The 23787-nt window shown below is 42.4% G+C and overlaps 1 protein-coding gene across 1 annotated transcript in view; it reads left to right on the top strand.

The window, feature by feature from the left end:
- The window catches only part of HCN1 (hyperpolarization activated cyclic nucleotide gated potassium channel 1), a 291127-nt gene that overhangs the window by 216284 nt on the left and 51056 nt on the right, over positions 1 to 23787 (top strand). Inside the window, exon 5 of the mRNA XM_006017294.1 lies at positions 21605 to 21751. Within this exon, the coding sequence (XP_006017356.1) occupies positions 21605 to 21751 (147 nt within the window). The remainder of the gene's footprint in view (positions 1 to 21604; positions 21752 to 23787) is intronic.

Here is a 23787-nt window from a genome sequence, read left to right as displayed (position 1 = left end):
AAAACAAAAAAATGACCCAAACAATTTTTAAATTTTTTAAAAAAAAAAAAAAAAAGACGACGACGACATTTAAAATGCTATATTTGGAGTGGGGGGGAGGGGGAGGCCTAGGAGGACATTCAGAGATAACTTTAAATTATTTATGGAAAACAAACACTTTCCATGAAAAATTAGTAGAGGTCCACCTATACATCAGTCCCATATCAAATTGGCACTGATATAGGGAAAATTGAAAGTATCAGAAATCAGCTTTTTTGCCTGGTGTGGCCAATAAATACTCTGAGCATGTGCAGAGTCACAGTATGCATGGGGCTAGGAATGCAGGCCATCAGCGTGGAGACCGGCATCTGGCTGGTAAGTCTGGTTTTGGGGAAGAGGTGAGACGGAAGGGGCATGGGAGAAGACAGATTGAGGTCCCAGGGGTGAAGGAGGGAGTGGGGCTGGGGCAGGCACTGCTCACCCAGTCAGCTGGGGTGGGCTGAGACATGGGATGGAGCCGTGAGTTGCTTGTCCGAAGGGCGAGGTGGGGGGAAACTCACTGGACGTTGTGGGAGAGCATGGGGGGGGCAGGAGGGAGTGGCTCCCACCACTGCATGCACCCCGGGAGGGCATGCAGGGCATGTGCCCCTGGATTTGCCCACGGGATAGGATGGGCTGCCATTGTGGACTAGGGCTGGGGGCTTTGCCAGGCTCTGCCTGGTGGGGGCTGGGCTGGGCTGCACTGCACTCAGGGTGCACAGCAGTGGCACTGGGAGGGGAGTGCAGCGCAGCTGGCCCAGCCCCCACCAGGAAGAGCTCAATTCAGCCCCAGCCCACAGCAGCAGCCCACCCTGCCCCACCCAGATTCAGGGGCACATGCCTCCCCCCCCCGCATGCCCTCCTGGGGAGAATGCAGGGCAGGAGCTGCCCTGTACCCCTCAGACAAGCCAGTTATAGCTGTCCCATGCCCTACTCCACCCCAGCTGAGTAGCACCTGCTCCTGCCCCACTCCCTCCCTCACCACGGGAGCCTAAATTTGCCCCCCTACACTCCTTCCCTCCCCATACCCTTCCCCCGCACCAGACTTACCAGCCTGACGCTGGTCTCCAAGCTGGCTAGCTGCATATCAGAATTTGATCGGTATCGACCAATACGGCTTCTTAAAAATTGTCCATCAGTATCAGCCCAAAACTTCTCCATCGGTGCACCCCTAAAAATTAGTTTTTAGTTAGGATATTTTTTTTTCATTAAAAAAAGTTCCAATAGCATTATTTCAAATAAAAGGAGAGATATTTGGTATATGTGTATTGGTATAATCATCTTATTTCAAAGTTTTAATTAAATAAAATACATGCATGCACGTGTACATATGGTGCAGAAAAATTCATAACACTGTGTAAGCAATGGAGAAGACGTGGGCATTTTCAGTAGCAGGTGGCAATAAGAGATAGGAGTAATATATTCAACTAATCAAATCCTGCTTTGAGCAAACACATTTTGCAGATGTTTCTCTTCCCCCAACTCCACCTGCCCTTCTCCCCCCCTTTTTTTTTTCTTTTTGTATTACTCCTTTATGGAGAACAGTAAGGGAGAAGTGGATGAGGGGAGCCTGGCAGATTCTAGAAAAGCACAGCTAGTCCATAGACAAGGAGGTAGAAGCTGAGGGCAGCTTGTGATCCCATGGAGACAGTAGGGAGAGCTCTCCGATCCAGCAGGAAAATATGGTAGGGAGTCCCTAGGAGCATCTTCTGTTTTAGGCATTTTTTAAACATTCAGGAAGTTTGATCTGTGCTCTCAGGAGCTCACAGAAAAGAACAGTGTGAGGCAATCAAAACTTTTGCAAAACATGTAAGACTTAGAAATGATTGGGGCTATATGAAAACTGCTCCTGACTCTCCCCAAGTTAAAAACCTTGCTTTGATGTTCTGGGAGCTATACAACAGCTCTTTTTGCCTTAAAACATCTCTTGTAGTATAAACTTTGCCTATTTCTTTTAGTCGTGTGTCACAAAGTTGCTCATGCCTCTTTTCTCAAGCTGGGCAGCCACTGTCTTCCAAATACTTTCTTCTTTCTTTCTAACAGTTTTCCATATGAAAGTGTAAAGAAAACTCATTTCTTACAGCCATGTTCATGATGACTATAGAAAATTAATTCTGAAGGAATTGAGCTGTACTCATTTTATAGATGTCTTGCATTCTTTGTGTGTCTGTCTCCATGTGTTAATTTTTGCAATAATTATTTTACTGAAAGGAGAAACCATCTACTAAGCATGGAGTTAAGGTAGTGTTCTGAATCCATGTCTTCCTCTCATGCTACGGTCTTCACAGCACAAGAGGAGAAAAGTTTTTTTTACTATTTTTAAGGATGCTGCACTCCCATGCACATCAGGGAATTTGGGGAAATTAAATCTTTATGAACATTGCAGCAATGTTACTAAGGGTAATGAGGTGAAAGACAGAAAAAACAATGAAATTCATTAGACCTAGGAGCCCCATTCTCTGAGATGATTGAATCTGAACAATTCACTGGTGAAGGAGTAGGGGGCAATCCTACTCTGGGGAGAGATGTATAAGAGAACCTAATTTTCCATTTTCAGTGTTTTCAGTCCAAATTCTTCACTCACTTAAATAGCCAAAATCTTTATTATGGGATAAAAGTCAGGACAGTATGTAACTGTCTGATTCTGTTATATAATGTGCTTAACATGGTAGGTACTCTCCCTTAAATGTTTAGCACCCTCAAGTTTTTGTAATTAATTATATCAAGATTAGCCAATTGCCTGCCAAGAATGATGTGGGGGATGGGGGACAGGGACAGAGTGCCACCAGCCACTGGCCTGCACTGCTGCCACTCTGGCTCCAGACTCATGCACCCCCTCATCTGGCTCTGTGCGTCACCCACACCCCCCACCACAACACCCCATGACGTCGCTGCCTCCCAGGCGTGGGGGTGGAGGGGAAGCTTGCATGCAGTCGCCGCAGCCACCACCCACTGCCCCACGCTGCTGCCACTGCCGCTGCGCATCCAGCTGCACCCACCCCGTTCCCCTGTGATTTCCCTTCCTCCCTCCTGGCTGTTTCCAGGACCCGGCAACAATGGAGTGCCACCACTGTGCCCCCCCTCCCCTTCCTGCTCCCTTACCCCCTGCTCCCTGCCAGCTTTTGTCAGGGCCCAGCAGTAGCACCATTGAGGCCAGAGAGAGTGGGGGGGTGAGGCTAGTGCTGCACTGCCAGCACCCCTGGCTGCCACCTCACCTCACCGTCCCCTCCAGCCCTGCTGTCATGGTGGCACTCCACCGTCCTAGTCCGTCCCTGCCATCCCCCTCTGCCTCCAAGGAACAAGGCCGGGGGAGGGGAGAGGGGGCAAGGCCAGCAATGCTGGCCTCAACCCCCACTCCAGCCCCTCAGTCCCTGCTGTCACGGTGGCACTCCGCCATGTGTCTGTTTGTGCAGAGCACTCTGATTGGTCATTTCAGTCAGCATTGTGCTTAGCTTCTGAGACAACCAATCAGAGTGTGAATAAAGCATTACGGACAGACAGACAGACTAGGGCTTTTATTATATTAGAATTCTCTTATAACTCAACCAAATTATTGTTTTATGAAAGTTTCATTTGAAGCAATATTCTGGACTGATGGAACTAAAATACTATCATGTTTATAACTGTAGATGGTGAAACCCTATACTGTACCTGATTATTATTGCCTACATTTTTTAATGTTTGTGTAATAAAAAAGAAAATGAATGAGTTATGCTGGGGCACTGGGCCAATCTTACTGAAGCAACAATTTTCAATGCTTAAATCTCAGAAGATTGTGATGTGTTCAGAAAGGCACCAAACAGTGAATCCTTTAATCAACTACTAGGTTGTCTGTCTTGGTTAGGTTATGTCTCAAAGTTGTACTGTCCATTACACAGCCAGTAGCCCACTCATTTTGTTAAGTATTTCTATGTTCATTTCAAGTTAAAAAACAGAGTATCTTGTCCTTATCCTTAGCACACAAGACACAAAAATATAATTAATAATCAACTAAAGAACAAGGTAAAAATGTGCAGTTTCCTTAACAGGGGAACAAAATGTTCACTTTTATCGTTCCTCATATAGTAGAAACAAAATGAACTTTTTAGCCTAAAAGCTATCATCTGTTTGATATCTATTTTTCTCTAATTGCCCCCGAAAGAATTATCTAGTTTGTAAGAATGCTTTGTGCTGTCATTTTACTTACAGGCAGTAATTAAACATTTCCTCTCAATTGCCACAAAATATACAACCTCTCATTATGTTCTTTTCAATTACAGTGATTGAGAAATTAATTAAGTTATAGTGAATTTTCTGAAGAAGATTCATGTTCTTGGCCTGTTCCCATGTCCCATACAATAAGCTTTTTAGTTAAAAAATTAGATAGATAGAGAGATAGATAGAGAGAGAGATTCAATACTGAACCTAACAACAGCAATAATGTAATTGTCAATAACTTAGTGAGACAAGGAAAGGATCAAGGTCTTTTGGAATTAAAAGTTTAAATCACCCCTCTTCAGATCTAAGGCAGCGCTTCCTTTACAAATAGTTTGTACACAAGAAATTGCACTTTTGAGTCAACCAAAACTATTTTGCCAATTCATATCAAATTTGACAAATATTCCAGTGAAATAAAAGATTTTAAACAAACCAGAACTGAAATAGTCTGACTTTTCAAGCCAGTTTCTCTAAGGGGGCACTATTCACAAAGTCAAGGAGGAAGTGCTAGCACCAGCATTACCTTTTTAATTAGGGCCTTCACTTGAGATGTGAGATACCCAAGTTCAGATCTACTCTTTCCTGAAGTTAGAGAATAGATTTCAACTAAAGTGTTCTACCTCACAAGAGATTACTTTTAACAATGGGTTGTCAGGTATTCTGGGGTAGGTCTCCCTCCACCTCTACTGTTGAAGCTGTGTAATATATTTTTTTAAAATTATGGATGAGAAAAAAAGATTCTAAAGGTTTGGGATTAGGAAACCCTTAGGTTTCACTCCCTGCTCTAATGAATATTTGAACTGTATCAATTTTGTTTCCTTTATAGGTTGTACAAAGCAGAACTATAAGGAAACATGGGTTAGGCATAAAATAAACTTTATAAATGGATAATTAATTTCCTTTTTTCTTTTTATTTAGTGGGATTTATTTTTTATTGTCATTTTCAGCTGCTTGTGGGGGAACAGGTCTAGCTTGAATGGAGATTAGAATATGTGTTCTCTCCATATCAGTGTGCCTACCTTGGCAAGGAAACTATTTAGGTAAAAGAAATCAGTTTAATTTTCATGCCCACTCAGTCTCTCTTTCTGCTGCTAGCAAAAGTGCCATTCGGCATCATCTTTGATAGCTGTGATATGGACACCCATTTTCTAGGAGCTGAACTAAGATTATGAACTTATTTGACACAGCCTTCTGAAGAAATGGTGGCAGGTACAAATCACCTCTACACGTTAGAATTTGTTTTTTGGAAATCCCAGTTATTTTTGCTCGTTGAAAGCAAAGATTTACCGTAGTATTTTCTCTGATTTCTGTTCTTGCTCATTCAGCTCAGAAACATTGCATGGAAGCTAAATTCAGCACCTGCTACAGTGCCTTGAGCAAACATTAGCATGCTAAATCGATTAACATCTTGCACAGAGCTCCGCTTCTCTCAAAAAGCAATAACCTAAAATAATACAAATACAGAAAAGGGAACCATTACTTTAGATTAAAATTAAATTATTTTCTGCCTACTGTTAAATTCTTGTACTATAATCACCAATTAATGGCTTATTAAGACTGCTGATATTACAGCTGCTTGCTGCTCAGGGCATACCAACCCCCTAAGCTACTAGAAGGATACCAGATATATCTCGATGCAGATGGACGTACCAAGGCATTTAAGCTCAAATGTTCCAAATATATGTTTCTAAGAACTTTCTGGACATTATTTTTTCTTGGAAAATACCAGTTCATCAACAATGAAGCGTTTTGTGGAAATTCTAGCAGTTATAACAAATCTCTTCTTGGAGATCATTTCTCAAAGTGAGGATGGACCTGCTGGTCAAAACCAGAGAGAAGAGCAAACAGGTGAGTAGTAGACCAAGGGTTATGAGGGAAGCCATCTAGACATGCCCTTAGAGATATATCCTCTTCCCTCCCCTGTAGGTATAGATGTTTCTGCCTACAGAATTGGTGTCATTCTGATGGACAAAATGAAAGAGAACTTGAAGCACTGTGTTAGGATGTGGCACATTGTGGATTCAGCTCTTCAGGGAATTCCCAGATTATGCCAGGCAATAAGATTTTGGTAACTTTAAATCTGGAGTAGTGGCTATCATAGGTAATATTTAAAAAGTAAAGTGAAAGTAAATGTGATTTAGGCTTCTAAAGCACTTAAGTGTTTCTGAAAACATTACTCAGTGTTTTGTAAATCAGACAAGTAGCTTTTTACCCTTTCTCCTTGCCATCTCCTCCAGAAAAGCCCGTAGAAAACAACCACTTACTCAAGCATCATGGACAAATTTGGGCCTAGGTGAATTTATTTTACATAATCTTTTAATGAAAAGGATTCCAGTCCTGGACTAGCTGGGCATTCCATTGAAAAATGTTCTTTGTTAAGGCATACTTTTTCCATGGTATTTCATTGTAGTTTACAGTTTGCTAGTGGGACCTGCACCTAGACCTCCTGGCTAGAGGCTTGGCATTATCTAGTGAGGTAGAAAAGTAATTCTTAACCTTGGCAGACTCATAACTTCAGTGAATTGAATGGCACCCGATTTATAAAAATATATATTTGCAGAGGGGTTGTTGGTTGTTGTCGTGTTGGTCTAAGGACATAGGCAGGCAAGGTTCTTTGGGTAAATGGTTCATTTACCCAAAGACCCTTGTTTGCGGAGGGGCTGGAAGTTGTCACCAGGGGAGCAGCCAGGCAAAGAGAGCCTGAGCTTGCCCTTATCTATTTATCTCCTCACACATGCACCATTCAAAGGATCATGTGGCACCCCAGGGTGACTTGCCACCCTGGTTGAGAATCACTGAGATAGACAAATAAAGGACTGCTGTACTTCTAACTGAGACTCAAGACACAGGCACAATTGCTAAATAGTTTGTGTGAACAATAATGATTGAAGTGAAAGGATAAGAAACTGTGGAGGGCTTCTAGCCAAGCAACTGATTTATATATATATATTTATTTATTTATTTATAGCAGCAATGTTTGCAGTATAATCTGGAGAGAAAGGTATTTATGCCATTTGGGCTCACAAACCAGCCAGAAACCTTGAAATCAATAAAATAAGTTTTTTTTTTTCTTTCACGTATATGCAGACATGCATGCTCTTCCTTGCAGCACTAAATTAGGAAAAACACTTATGCAATCCAAGAAGTTTCAAAAGAATAAAACAAGTGTTTTTCTTCCCCCCTCCATTAGAGGTAGACCTAGTATTTTAAATGGATAGTCCTTGCATACAGGAAAAAGAAAATATATGACATAAAATGTCATAAATTTTTGGGGGGTTGCCATGTCTTTCTGTCCCTCTGTCCTGTCTGTCCCTCCATCTTCCCTCAGCTCATATCTGAACTTAGTTCTGTTAATTTGACCTGCTTCTCCTAAAATATTGCACTGGATTAGATCACTTAGACAGGAAATAGAAATAATACTGGTAACTTGATGCAACCAAGCACACAGCTATTGAGTATCTGCATTGATAGTTACATTTAATAGTTTGTGTGCAATACATTAGCTGACATGCATCTTCCCAAAGCTATGTTGTACAAGTAGAAAACCAACATTAATACAAATCATAATATGATGTTAAATTATAAAAAAAGAGATACGCTAACTAAAAAAATTAATCATGGGTTTTGGGTTGGTTTGGGGTTTTTTGTTTTGCTCAGCTTTAGTTGGAATATACTGTCTGAGTGACTAATAATAATAGACAGTTTGGACTTTAATTGAATTGGTAGCGTTTCAACAGTGTTGTTATTTTGAAATGTAAAATGCTTCCGTTCAAGGGAGGCTCTTAATAGAAATGTGAGCCACATTCTCATTTTCTAACCTTTACATTCCTTAATAAGAGGATATTTTATTGAATGAAATTGGTTGTATTAGCTTTAACCAAAAAAAAAGTTCCTTATTGAAGAAGATAGAAATAATTTCCTTTATTTTCAGCTTGTGCACTTGCGTTGTTTTAATAAATATAGCTGCTGCTGAACAAATGAAAAAATATTACTTTAAAAATTTTTCTATTTCTGACCATTCCTCATAATTTATTTGCAGTTTTAAAATGTATTCTCAATATAATTCCTAAAGACAAAATATTAAATCGTTTTAATTTAAAAAACAAGTTGTAAAAGTTACAAATAAGTTTCAACTGAGCTATAAAAAAAGAATGTGATTTTGATTTACCTAAGGTTGAAATTTTCTGAAAGTTTAGTTATCCTAAAGATGAAATACCCCTACTTCCATTACTCTATAAATATCTTTACAAATTTAGCATTTGTATACCCCATGTTATTTATTTGTGTATGCATTTATTTATTTTTACCAAAAGACTTTTCATCATCTATGGAATCAAATCTTTCCAAAAGTTAGGAAGCAATTAAGTTCCAAAGATAGTAGATAACTAATTTATCAGAGCTAAAGTGGTTTATTACTCAGGATACTGTTAAAAGTGTATAGAACGTTTCATCTCTGAGTTACCAATTCAGATTTGCCCAAATTAGCAAACAATATGAATATAATTTGTCATAAAATATGCTCCTAATGTAAGACATGCTGTTTGGAATAGTAGATACTGTAAATATTTTAGCGTGGATTTTTAATAAAATTTTATTATAGTATGTTCCAAAAAATATTGTGTTATATAAATATAAAAAAAAAAAAAAAAAAATGTATTTTGAAATGACCAGTTCCTTGAATTGATCCAGGATAGCCATGTGTGTTTAGGTTGTAACACTTCGAAAATTATGCAAAGGAAAATGCCATTATTTATGCTAATGTATTAAAAATAAAGCAATATATGAGCTGAGTATTTCTATAGTTTAATAAATCTTAGCCATTATCATTTAAATGATCTTCATCACATTGACTACATTTGCATTAGCAAAATCTGGAACTGAAAGCCTGTTACTACACCAAGGTTAAGGTAGTTTTCCGCATTTCTATTATAAACCACTAAGGAGTTTGATAAATGATAATAATGATCTTGGCCTGCATTTGACAACTAAAACCCTCAAGAGTGTTTTTCCACATTTGCCCCTTTTTCCACATTCTCTCTATTATATAGCTTCTTTTTAAAATGTATTTAATTCTAGCAAGTTATGTGAACTTAAAACACATAACTGGTAAAATTATATAACTTTTAATGTAATCCCTCATCTTGGTACAATTGAATAGTTCTTTTAATTTCCTGCTAGATTATTATTATTATTTTCTATTGCTTGTGCTACACATGCAAATATTCTAAATTTTAAAATGTATAAATGCCCACCAATGCTCTTTCTGTGTCATTGACATATTAGAGGTGTTCTTAAGTTGTGCATAAGAGGTTCCTTGTCCGCTACAGTTATTATATTTACAATTCAAGAGCTATTCATATTCCTCATGCTATGAAAGAGAAAAATGGTGAGACCCATAGGACTAGGATCTTTATACACATACATATGGGCACTCATATTATTTTAATAGTGTTAAACAAAATAAAGTAACACAAATTTACATTCTGAAATTTCAGGGGATCAAATGCATCTAAACTTCCAACATATATATTCATATAAAACAGAAAAGATAGCCATATTGTCTCACATATATCACACATGTTTTCCCTAAAAATCCCCTGTCACATCGGGGTCCTTCAGGCAGGCCATGATCTCCCTATGTCCCCCTAACCGTGCCAAGTCGGCCCAAGGGCACCCTCAAATTCTCACCCGCCATGTCTTTGATGTTGAGGTAAAGTTGGGAGGCTGCCTTACGGCTCCCTGGGCACGGTTAGCTGGGACCTCTGTCCCCGTGTGTTTCCGGACCCCCTGGGGTCTCCCGGTATGATGGGTGCTCCCCATGCACCCTAGCCTTATGGGCTACATGTGGCTCCTACCAACCCCTAATGCCACGCCCCAAGCCTCGCTGATGTACTGGACGTTGGTCTGTCAAAATACACACCCGCTCCCTCGGGCCTCCTCTGTAGTCTAGCCCACTCCCGGGCCTTCTCTAATATACGGCCCCTCACTGGGACTCCCGTCGAGCCCACTCTGGGCCTTCTCTAAAATAACCTAGCCTGCTACGGGACTTCCCACCGAGTCTCCGGTCCTTTACGCCCACCGCACGGCTACCCTCTCTTATTCAGGCTCACCGCACTGCTATCCCCTTTTGCCGGGGACCACCACAGCACCTTGCCTTTCTCCTGGGGTGTTGTACTGCTAACCCCTTCCATCGGGGTCCACCGCAGCACCCTGCCCCTATCCGAGGGCTATTGCCATACTAGCCTACAACCAGGCTCGCTACGCCCATCTCGGGCTTCTCAATAAGGCGCTCCCCCTCTTCGGGGCTCACCGTGCCCGCACTGGGCTCCTTAATAATGCCGTCCCTTCTCTGGGGGCTGGGGTCTACACACCCCACAAATTGCACTCTTACTGGCACCGGGGTCCCCTCGCCACTGGGGCTGCCCCTGAGAATATTGCGCCTTCCCAGGCGCTAGGGCCCCACACCCTTTGGCCCCTTATGAGCACACTGTGCCCTTCTCAGGCGCTGGGGCCCCCACCCCTCTGGGGGTCCCTATGAGGCCTCCTCCAACCCCTTATAGCCTCACCCTTGCCACCGGTGTAATATCAGAAGCAAACAAACTCAAGCCTCCTGGCTATAACTCAACTCAACTCAAAACCGTCTGGCTAAACCATGGTGCTCAAACCTCTCAGAGCTGCCATCCTTCACTCAGCTAGAGCGATTCTTGCAATGCTCACATTCTAGCTCCTGCCTCCCTGACCACTGGCAGAGAACTGCCAGCCTGGCCTCAGCCCTGGGCTTTATGAGGGCCAGGCCCTGCCCCCTTCTGGCCAGCTGACTCACATTAGTTGCCCCAGCAACCCGCAGCTGTGCTTGTTATGTTCTGCCAGGGCTCTCTCTCCCTGGCAGTTTCCACACTCTAGGAGCAGAGCACCGAGGTGCCCTGTGACATCCCCCTCTGCCCCCAAAAATTGGGGTGTGTATATTAAGCAGGGAAACTGATTTTCTGCCCTAGATACAAGTACCCTGCTTTGATTCCACTCCATGGGTTAGCAGCTCTAGTATTGCTATTCAGGCAGCTGAGGGAATCAGTTGACTTAATGATTCATTGTTCTTCATCCACAAGTGTTAATAAACATATCTCCTTTTCAGTGGTCTCCATGTTCCACTAACCAAGCTAACCTTTCTTATGGAAACATTATTGTCTGCCAGGGCTCCGGGAAGATAGCAATCTTGTCTGCTAGGGCTCTTTTCCTATTTCAAAGCTCTTTAGTTCTTTGCTAATCATAGTATAAGAGTGATCTTGTGATGGTCCAGAAATTATTGGAAAGTCAAGGATTTCTTAGCGTGATATCTTTAATTGGACCAACCATTGGTGACATATAGGGAGTGCACACGGGTACACATGCACCCCCTGGAAGCGCCAGCAACAAAACCAGAAGTGACAGCAGAAGTGCACTTCTGGTCTCACTGTTGGTAGTTCTGGGCTCAGCAATTGGCCACTGGGGGACCTCTCCCCCAGTTGGCAATTGGCCACAGGGGACCCCCCCATTGGCGATCTCGGGTCCCCCCCAGACTCAGGAGGCACCAGTCACTCATGAGACCAACCATGTAGCTGAGATACAGTTAGACAAGGTTTTCAATGCAAGATATTCTTCATCAGGTCCATGATCATAGGAAGCCAGGCACAGCATAGTGAAAAAACAACAGAGGGGAGGGGATGAGACAAATTCTCAGGGGTAGGAAATAAACAATTACCTGAAGAAAAGAACTTGATTACTAAGAAATAAAGGCCTATCAAAAGGGAGCAGAGTCATTCTGACCTTTCTTCTCTCTCAGGAGTTGGATAAAATATAATTTCAAAATCATAGGGTTTTCAAAATCATAGGGTCCACCCATGAAGACCAGTCCTCAGCAGCAGATAAGGTTTTACTTCAGCAGGTAAGGGATAGTGAATAAGCTGAAGATAAGGCGCCATCTCTGTTCTCTATAGCCATAACTCCAGAAAAGTCTTTTTTGTTGTCGTTCATTCTGCCTTTCAGAACAAAGTTGTGTATCATATTCATGGGTGTATCATATATGAAAATAGAAGAAAATACATTAATAAAACTTCTTTTAGGAATCAATTTTTCATATATAAGGATCAGTGTATATGGATCAGCTTCCAGATGTAGTTACCCAGGACATTCCTAGACACTCAGAACTTCAGGGCTTTGAGTTTAACCAGCAGCAAACTCAGGACTGGTTCTTAGGTAAACATGATTAACTCCCCACCACAAAATGTCACCTCAACAAAGTTTCAATCCTAATTGTCTGCTTGCATTTTCAGAATTATTTTAGTGACAAAAAAAAAGAGAAATGTATACAATTTTTCTAAAAGACCTCATTTATAGGGTCTCAAACATTCATGAGCAAGGTATTTTCCAAATTATCGGGGAAGTTAATTAGTAATGAACTCAGAACAAAAAGTAGGAGTCCATTAATGGAATTTGCTTATAGTACAAGAGTAATGTGCATAAGGAGAAGCTGGATGTTCTTGGAAACCTAACTAGGTAATATTTTGAAAAATCTGAATGTTAGCATTCAGTCCTGCAAGATGCTGAGTGATGTATGTATTTAACTTTAAACATGTATGTGCTTAATTTTCTATGATTCTATATCAGTAGTTTCATAGATTTCAGTAAACGCTATTCATGTAATTCAAGCTAATCATGTCATTTGATGGATCAGAGGTAGAGTAATTGGCACTAGGGGTTCAAACAGAAGTGTCAGGTTTTGTCTGATCTGGCCCCAGAAAGCAGCCTACAGCCATGGCCAAACAGAAGTGAATGGCTGCAGACTGCTTTAAAAGGACCCAATTCTGTGAAAATCTGAACCCTCATTACATGAGGGTTCATATGAATACACTCCAAAACATACACATTCTGTAATTTGTGTCTGTGGAGCTCCCAGTCTGTCACTGTTTTCAGAATGGGATGGGGGAAAGACTATGGAGGGAATATGGTCTGGGTTTTTATCAGCCAGCCAGTGCTGGGGGGTAGAGCAGGTGGATTGGAGCCCCGCTGAGGTAGGGGGGCCCTAAGACCGAGCTCCCTCTGCTTCCTTTGCCCACTCCCGTTTTGAAAATTAGTGTTCAGGTTGGGAGGAGGGAGTGGCATTGCTACAAGCAGCTGGAATCCCCAAGTCCTGGACCTAACAGCAAACTTCTGCTGGGTCCCGGGGATCATTACAACTCATACCACTTCTTGCAAATAACTATAAATTGCAACAGGGAATTGCTCTTCTGTTTGCACCCTACAGCAGTTTGGGATTTGTTTTTTTTTATCGTTGTTGTAGAAATACCAGTTTTCCAGCTTCAATACATAAGGTATCATTGAGATCAAAAACTTAGTAGCTTTCAGAAATGAAAAGGTATTTGTGTGTAATGTGGGAGGTCTAGTTTCAAGTATGTCTTTGGCTCATTTGGAGCAGGGCTGGCATCTGGGTCTAACAGTGTTCTAAACCCCAGACATTTAGGAGCTTTTTGATGATTTTTTTTCCATTTTTACATGCAGTTTTGTTCCAGTGCAGCAGAAACCTTAGGCAGACTCCTGATAACAATGGCACAAACATATTCTACTTGCAACAACCTGAGAAGAACTTGGCAGGACTGGCAAGAAGCAGAAAATGTTTTACAATAGAATTTTTAAATTTTACTTAATCTTTAATTCCATTTAGCTTTCACCTACATTTTCTAATTTTTATTGTTAAATGCCCAAAAAAATCACACAGCTTTTCATTTCAAGAAAGTAGTGATCACAAAGCAAATAAAATGTCCGAGTATTTAAAGAATGGCTGGAAATTAGTCAAAAAAAAATTGCACTGCATCATAGGTTGTGTGTATGTAAAGAATAAAACTCACATATATCTGTAACACTGAATTCACTTTTGGGCTCCTAACTTTCAAAGACATATCAATAGAATGAACAGTGGCATACAGTGCCATTTACCTTCAGTGGCAGTGCAAAGATGAATGCTGTTTAGTTTCAATTAGAGATGAATATGAAGCCTGAATGCTAAAGAGACTAATAAAGCTATTTAGACTATATTTATTTTTTTCCTGTTCTTCTTAGTTCTGCGAGCTCAAGTTAAGGACAGCCTAAAATCTAGGTCCTGAATATCCTGGACTAGTGCTTTAATCACTAGTGCTTTAACCATCAGACTGTTATACAAAATGTGTGGGCTAAGGCATGCCCACGCTAGCTTGTACTTTATGCTTGCTGAACATTGTTTCAAACTCGATATTGTCAGTGTGCTTTAGGCATGCTCAGAGCATGCCTACTACTTTAGGCCTAGCCCCAGGAATTTAGGTAGGGTTTAAGTTGATTTATCTCTAGATCACAACAGAACTTGCATGAGACTGAGGCACCTATCTGCTCAAAATGGGAGGTTCTGTGCACATATACAGGCACCTGTGTTTAGGCACTTCCAATTCTTGCAGGACAGACTGTAGATGGTGCATGGATTTAGGCACATAAAGCTGGAACAGGGCAACCTGAGCTGTCTTTTGTGACTGATTGTAGTAACACCTTATGATTAGCATGTATTAATTTTAATTGATGTTAAAATTAGCACATGCTTTGAACAGTTGCATATTAATAATTAATACGCCTTGCAACATGCGCTGCTCTGACCCTCCATTATAGGGCTTGTGAACAGGTTGCATGCTCAGCTTTCCTGCTCTCAAGGGCAGGGTAGGTGGTCCATATTTCATAGGCATTAGGGCTGGAAGGGACCTCGTGAGATCTTTGGGTCCAGCCCCCTACCCAAGGGGTGGGATGTCAGCTGGGGTCAGATCACCCCAGCAAGATAAGCATCCAAGCCTTTCTTAAAGGTATCCAGAGTAGGTGCTTGCACCACTTCTGGGGGGAGTCTATTCCAGACTCTGGAGGCTCCGACAGTAAAAAAGTTTTTCCTTATGTCCAGTCTAAAATGGTCTTCCAGCAGTTTGTGACCATTAGACCTTGTCTTCCTGTAGGGTGCATTGGTGAACAGACGTTCTCCCAGTTCAGGCAGCCAGGGGCTGGCAGGGTCCCATCAGGCCTGCCAGCCCCTGCCTGCTATGAGTGGGTTTTCAGCACCCTCTGCCCGCTCTGCCCACTTGGATCAGCTTGTCACTGGCCCTCCTACCTCCTCACACCTGGGCCTCCCCCTCTGCCCACCCCAGCCTTTATGGATCACCTCCACGCCCCGTCCTCCCCCAGTTTACTTCTGGCTGCTGACACTGCCCCAGAGGAGCAGGCAAAGAAGGGGTACCTGCCTACCTGACCACCACCACTGCTTCCAGGATGCTACTGCTCTCTGCACTGAGCCAAGGCTAGAAAGCAGTGGCTATGGCAGGCAAGTTCCTCTTCCCTGACTGCTCTGCTGCTACAGCACTAGTAGCTGCCAGAGGGGTGGCAAGGAGGGATTTGGTGTTCTAGGGGGTGGTGGGCCCTCGCCTGTCCAGATCTGTCCCACCACACTGCATGCCACACCCCCTGCACCCAGGGCCATCCCTAGGGGGGGATGAATTGGGGTAACCACCCTGGGCTCCATGCTTTGGGGGGCTCTGCACTTTGAAGGGCCCTGTAGAGTGGGGCAGAGCAGTGGCAGTGTGAAGCTGGGTAGAGTGGCTGCTCCATGTCCAGCCACTTGCTACCCCCTCCCTGAGCCGCTAGGGAAGGGAAACCCTCCTACTCACAATGGTGGCAGCAACTTCTTCAGGTCCAGAGTATGTGGGATCAGAGCAGGGATAGGGCCCTGCATGGGTTGATTTGCCCCGGGCCCCTCCCCCTGCTCAGGTCATCTCTGTCTGCACCCCTACCCCCCCCCCTGCACTCCAGATCCACACTCACTGCCCCCCCAGCAGCTCCTAGCTTGTCTGCAGCTTCTGGCACTGTTCCAGTGGAGCAAGAAGGGAAGGGGAACCCACCCTCCACTGTCACTGTTCTCTGAGCTGGGATGAGCCTGGAGGGCAGTGGTGGCAGCAGTGACAGTGGCTGAACAGGTGGGTTCTCCCTCTTGCCTGCTCCTTCAGGACAGTACGAGCAACCACAGGTGAGATGAGGGACACAGGGGGAAGAGGTTGGAGGCTCAGAGGGGGATCCCTGGGGTGGGGGAAGGAAGAGAGTCCCAAGGGGCAGGGGGATGGGGCAGAGGGGGAATCCTAAGCGGCAGAGAGGTTAGAGGAGGGAAGTCATGAGGGGTAGGGGAGGAGTCCCGGGGGCCAGGATGAGCCTGGAATGGGAGGGGGGATTCTTATGTTTAGGTGCTGTTACTGTGGGGGAAATTAGAGCGGCTGGGAGTGGTGCCTCCTGGAATGCTGCAGGACTGCTCCTGACTGGTTTGGGGCCTGTAGATCAGTCACACATGACTGCAACACAAGCTGCCCAAAACCAGTTAGAGATAATCCTTGATGGAAGAGGATTATCTCTGAGCCACTCAGAGGGCCCTTAACACGTTTTCCTGCTTGACGTGCCCATGACATGTATTAAGTTAATGTGCAACAGCACCCTTAGGATTCTCACTTCTGTCTAAATCCTATTTAGACTCCTAGTTTTCCAGTTTGGACCTAGCCCTTAATCTCTTTTTATCTCAGATTACTATTTATAAATAGGGCATAATAATACCTAAATCACTTGTAGTATTGTCAGATTTAATCCATTTATGCATTTAAATCATTTTTAAACCTAATGAATAAAAAGTAGTATATACTTTATTAGGTTTATTATTTGTCTGTCTAAAATTACTGTGTAAAGCAATGAACCAGGTAGGAAGATGAGCTGATTTGTGTAGGAGAAAACTGCTATTCAAATACAAAGTATTGAACTAAAGAAAGTGAACAGCATAAATTACTAGCAAAACAAAATCTTTAGTATAATTGTTCTCTTCAAAGTTACTGCTGAGTTGTTCTCATGCTAAGGTTCACTTTTAACTAGTAGAAGAGTTCTGAGATTTTATTCTTTCTTAGTGTTCCACAAGCATCCCAGGACACATAAATCATAAGTGATTTGTAAGATAATTATCAAAATACTTTGAAAGAATTTTTTTCAGTGGCTGTATACAAAATACACTGCTGAAGCTTTACTCATGATGGGGTAAACCAGTCATGAATACAGAGTCCAAGTTTCTTATCTGGGATCTGGTTATTTGAGAAGTTTAAAGTCAAAGGAGACTTTTGTCTTAACTTACAAAATGGTGATGTTAGGACAAATCTGGACTAATGTGTTCTCCACATGCTTATAAACTGTTAGCCCCCTAAGCTATAAACTGAGCACAGGTACACGTGCCATTAAGGTGACCTGATAAACTGTGGAACACTTTGTGCTGGAGTCTGCTCCTCCTAGCGTAGCATCTACATGTACACCCAGGATCAAAGCAGTTTGAGTCAGGGTGGAGCAGCCCTGGGCTGACAGGGAGTATGGAGGACCAGCCCTGGGCTCTGGGTGGTGTTGTTGGGCAATGGAGGGACTGACTGGGGCACGAGATTGCTAAAGTATATGGCTGGCAGCAAGCAACCCCCACACTTTAGCAACTTCATGCCCCAGCCAGCCCCTGTTACCATCTACATGTGCATTTTGTAGGAGTTAAGTACTTCGCCATAAGATAGTACTATCCCCTTTAACTCTGCAGTAAAGCACACGTGTAGATGCACCATCTGTTATCCTCATACCAAGGCCTTAGTACACTATATAGGAAATAAACACTGCACAGACGCTTAAATTCTGCAGAGCAAAAATTGGCTCCAGTACTAGGGGGAACACACTGGATTTAACAAGCTTAGTTCATATTTAATTGCATGTGTAGGTATTATAATATATATATGGAAGTACACCTGAGTTATACATTCTTTGAATTGCCTTATGGAGTCGCTGCACCATATTTAAGGCTGTTTGGGACTTTTAATTTTAAGCAAATGTTTAAGGATGTTAAAAATATCTCACTTGGCATGATAGTACAAAAAAAATAAAAATAATAATGTAACCTGGGTGACGTAGCTATCTGTCAGCTGCAGCGAATTATGGGTCCCTAGGGTCTCTGCTTTGGAGCCCCACTTCCTAAAGTGCGGGGAGTCTCCCTACAGAAGGATACCTGGAGCCTCAAAACCTTTGATCAGACAATACTCAGTACTTACTTGTATACAATTTATTTACATAGGGAGAAAAAGGGGTGGTAGAAAAGACCAACTTTCAAAATGTTTTGACCAACCTCGTTTTGTTTCAAGGATATTTCAACAGCCTTTGTTTCACTCCAGTTTTGCTGTTTTGACCACAAAATTGGTCAAAATAGTCTCGGAACAAAATGGCCGGTGAAATTTTGCACAGCCCTAATGTGTAAGCCCCTTCAGGGTCTTATACTCTACAGTGTAGCAGTCATAGATCCTCCCTGGATCAGTCTCATACCAGTCACAATTCTGCAAGGTCAGTGGAGCCAAACTCCTTCAGCCAGAACCTGACTCCTCCCCCTCATCAGGGTCTCTGGCAAGCACTGTGCTGCTTACTACCAGGGCTCCTGTACCTTGGGGAGGGGTTTTATGTTCCGTTCTATAGCTCAGTGAAAACCCATGGTTTTGTGATCCCCACCTACAATATCTTTCTCTAGCACTCAAAATTCAATGAGGCACTCTCCCCTGCATGGGACAGGTGACCCTCCTCACCTCCTCCCTCATGGGCAGGCTGCGAGCACCTGGGGAAGGCTCCTCTGGGACTACAGTTCCCTCCCCTATAACAAACAAAGGATATGCTGGCAGCCCCATCCAGACTTGACAGGTGTCATCTTGCTCTGTCTCCCGAAACCTGCTGGCTCTCGGAGCAATGCCTCAGTCTCTGCCATCCCACTCTCACTCCAGCCTCATCCCACTGATTTCAGGCTCTTTTGGGGCTCGTTTAACCACCCCACTGGATCAGCTTCCTCAATATCTTTGATAACCACATGCTTTACCTCCCACTGGCTGCAGCACATGCCTTCTTTTATCCTCTCAGGAGGCCATACCCCTAGATAGCAGCTCATTCAATCAGGAATTTGGAATGAATTCTCCAGTCACCTTTAGCCACATCCATGGATCATGGCTAGTCCAATCAGAAGTTTGGGTTGAATGGTACAATCATACCAAACTTTCCTTGTTGCAACAGGTGAAAGCATAAGCCCAACCGGAGAGAGACCAGGATGTAAGACATCCTGATCTAACTCTGTTGAAATAAATGTAGACTTTTTGAATAATTACAATAATATTCTGGGGAGTTTTCACTTTTCCACCAGCCTGGAATCTTTCTCATCTTCTGTACCCTCCTACAGTGGCTCAACCTCCACCAACTAGTGTTACAGAGAGGGCAAGTTGAATGAGAAGAATGCAGGCAAAATCACTAGTCAGGCAACACTGTTTGCTTCTTCATCTTGTAAACTTAATTTGATTTTTAATGTTCCTTGCATTGTATGAAGTCTTTCAGATTGGGACATTCTCTTCTGGGAATGTTATGTTCAAGAGGGCTTCACAGGCAGTTAGGGGAAGGAACTGACTGAATAATATCTAGGGAAGTAGGCAGAGCAGAAAGCCTGGACAAATAAGGAGACAAGATACACCTAGGAAAGGATGTGAGATCTCCCTTTTTGATAGGCCTGCTTCCAGAATACCAAACCTAACTTCCCATTCCAAGCCTCAACCTCTGGCCCTCCTACAGGTTGCATTTTCATAGGAAAATGCTTTCTTATTTTACATTAATATCTACATTGATTTTAATTTATTTTTACTGAATTTAAAATCACCCATAATGAAACATTTCCAGTTTCTATCTTGGGAAGATTTTGACTTCTAACCTCAGTGTCAGAGAGATAGTAATAACACATTGTGCATTTTTCCGGTATACAGTGTATAAAGTTTAAAGTTAAAGTAGAATAATTTTGTGAAAGTTTGAGGAACATGTGTGTGTGTGTGTATACTGAATTTCGTGTATACACTGGAAATTAAAGAGCAAATTTAGAGGAGGGGCAAGGAGCTTGAGTGCATTTGGAATTTGTGGTGTTTGGATACTAAGGTTTTGAGGTGCATGTTGATATTAGTATTACTGTTGTTGTTGATTTCCTTTATTTTTAATAACTGTCTAGACACCCACACAACAAACAGTTCTAGGGTCAGCTCAAGTGACAATAGTTATTAAAAATAAAAGGCTTGTCTTAGCAATTTTCATGCAGCACTTAATACAAACCAATGGCTAGAAAATGATATTTAGAGGTTTACTTTTGGGAATTGGCTTGTAGGTAAAGTAGATATTGCATTAGAACAATGGCCCAGGGGAATGGTAAGGGTTAATTTATTTCTAAAAGCCTGTTTGTGCCAAAGTTTCACAGTCTCAGCCTTCAAGGCCCACTGTGTCTGGTGCGGGCATAAACAGGCTGGGAAACATGAACACTGTTCCATAACATGAGATGTGGGACTCTGTCACATTGACTAAGTCACAGTGACCAGCTACAGAGCCCTTGGGATTTCTGGTTTTGGTGGACAAATGAAATAAAGACACCAATAAATGACCAAATTAAGGTGTGTGCATGTGATGGCTTTGTTGAAACAAAGGAATATATGACAGAACAGAATGTGGATAATATGACGACCACAGGGAAACCAATCAATGCTGCCTGGAGATGAGAATCATCAGAGGAGAGAAAGGATACAAAAGGAGGGATTTCAGAGCAGCAAAGGGTTCCTGACAGGGGAACCCAAGGCCACCATGGACAGAGGACACACCACCAGCCTATCTAACCCACCCCACTTGGGGCGGGGGAGGCCTTGGCTCTCAGCCTCCAGGCTGCTGACTGCTGATATTCAAGAAAGAACCACATGGTGAAGCTCACATACTGGCAATCGCAAACCAATGTCATGATGCTGTATATATGCTGCATACTTAATGCCTGTTGTCAAGGACTAACTAATGTTTTCCTTTATAATGACCATTGTTTTAATCCCTTTTGAAAACAAACCTCACTAAATATGAGTCACTAAATGGCTATACTGCATTTGTTATTTACACTGTGCATGTTTAGGTGGCAGTAATTGATATTTGTTTAACTTAATTCCTTTGTCACGTGACTGCTGTTATATCTATGCTCTTTTCTTATGTTTCAACTACTTTTTTCTGCCATTTCTTCAATGTACTTATGGTATCTTTTAACAGTTATGTCCTATCAATTTTATAATGTTAATTCTAATTGTTCTAGTTTAAAGTCAAGAAGCTTGTTTCTGGCATTCTCTGTTTTCCATGGACATATTAAGTTCCTGCATATATTGTTTGCATTTGTTAAGCAACCACCTGATTTAGGGTATATTTTATAAACACTTTAGATTGTGAAACAGTGATAGTAATCTTTTACAGACTTTGCTTTTATTTTTTCTTACAGTATAAACAAGTGGAGCAGTACATGTCATTCCACAAATTACCTGCTGACATGCGCCAGAAGATCCATGATTACTATGAGCACCGTTACCAAGGCAAAATCTTTGATGAGGAAAATATTCTTAGTGAGCTCAATGATCCCCTTCGAGAGGTAAGACAAAACAAAAAGTCCCATGTGCTTTGGTTGGGTTTTCTTCCATTGGTTTCAGTAAAAATACTAATTCTGTTTATAATTGCATTATAATCTCTCATACTTGCTGCCAAGATATCACATCATCTATAAACAGCAATCCATTAACAGTGTCAGATACCCTATATTAGGTTGCTGCATAGACTGTGAAAGTAAAAATTAGCATACTTGAAGTGGCCATTGATCTAATCCATTCTAGCCTAGACTGTCAGAGCCATTATTTGGCCATGGAAGTACATAAGGGTATATGAGAGACTGCTCTATGCACCTAGTCAATGGAGTAAGGGCTGAAAGCCTTTTCATATTTCAGCTACAAACATAATGGAGAGATAAATCTGATAAATCTCTCCTCATGAATGCTAATTGAAAGAAGATGGAATTGAGTGGGTATGGGAGATGCCTTGGTGGCTAGAATAACTAACTCCCTACTTGTGGGCTAGAATAACTGCTCAGGATAAGTGAACTCCTCCAAACAGGAGTGAAAGGGCGGAGTAAGTTGCTTCATCTCTCTTTGTGCAGCAGTTTCTGGAGCTAAGCAGGTCTCCTTTGGGACAAAAAAGCAGAGCCCACTATTATTGCAAAAAGGCATAGTTCTTTTTGAGTGCATCTACGCAGGACATTTACTGTGGAGTATACTAGTTATCTGTGCAGTAAATGTTGTGTGTATACATGTGTGCCCCATTAGGCTGAAGTAAACTAATTTACACCACAGCAGGATAGTAAAAAACTCCACAGTAGTGCACGTATAGATGCTGCCTCTGCTGGCTGGGGCATGAGGGTGCTTCAGTGAGGGGGTAGCACGCTGGCTAGCCCTGCACTGGAGCACCCTTGTGCCCTAACCAGCCCTTACTTAGCATGTTGAGTCCGTGGGGGAGCAGCCCTAGGCTGGCAAGCTGACTCCCCCAGGCCACCTGCCAGCCGGGGCTACATCGACTCAGCTCAACATGCTGCAATCCCAGGCATTTGTATAAATGCATGCTTGGGAGCAAAAAACTCCAGTGCGATAATCACCAGAGTTCATTGCAGCACATTACTATGCATGTGTAGACATGCCCTTTTTAGAGAAAAAGCACATACTCCCATTTTTATTTGGGGGGGGGGGGTAAATTTTGTATTGAATACCAAAGATTGGGTGTTGAATGAGTGGACAAAAAGGTTCCACAAGCAATACCTGCACCCTGTATTTTACAGTAACAAGATTTGTGTATCTTTACTGGATAATTTATGCCAGACCTATCAACATGTGCATGTGAAATTGAAACACTTTCTAGTACGGTGATTCTCAACCAGCATGCCATGGCAGCTGCGGGTAACATGCAGTCCTTATAAGGGTGCTGTATAGTGTCATGCAATATTAACACTGTTAGGTATGCAAGCACCTACACCTGATTCACAAGATAAACCCAGAGATTTCAAATAGGATTCCATAGCATTAAAAGCATTCTGATGGGTTGTGGTTGGAGTTCTTTGCAACTGAAGAATTGCTGTACTATTTTTCTGTGGTCAAGAAATAATTAAAGCTGAGAGTTAGCATTTTCTGAGGAGTGCCTTGAGTCTAAAAAGGTTGAGAACAACTGTGCTAGTACTGCTCTCTACATGAGACAATTTACAAGGACTTAGAAGGAATAGGAGGAAAAATGAAAAAGGGAAGGTTAAGAGAAAAAGAGAAGGAGAAAGTAGAAGAGGAATAGGGGAAAGGAGAAAAGAAGAGAATAGAAGAAACATGGAAAGAAAGAGAGAGTTATCTGTCATGTGGTGATCCCATCAACCTGTGGGACAGCACTTTTAAAACTCCTGCCATGACAGGTAGCACGATGAATACAACAGTTCATAACTCACTGGAGGAAACAACATGACAGCTGTACAATTTAGAGCTATGTGTCAGGACATGTGTTCAGTAACAGTTGCACAGTACTAAAAGGATTGGACTGGATGGGACCTCCTTGGTTGCCGAGTCCACTCACCTGCTGTTTCAGGCAACCACATATTATAATCCT

Source organism: Alligator sinensis, unplaced genomic scaffold (assembly GCF_000455745.1).
Source record: "Alligator sinensis unplaced genomic scaffold, ASM45574v1 scaffold573_1, whole genome shotgun sequence".
In the NCBI taxonomy this organism is placed as follows: Eukaryota; Metazoa; Chordata; order Crocodylia; family Alligatoridae; genus Alligator; species Alligator sinensis.
This window is presented reverse-complemented; position numbering and strand designations above follow the sequence as displayed.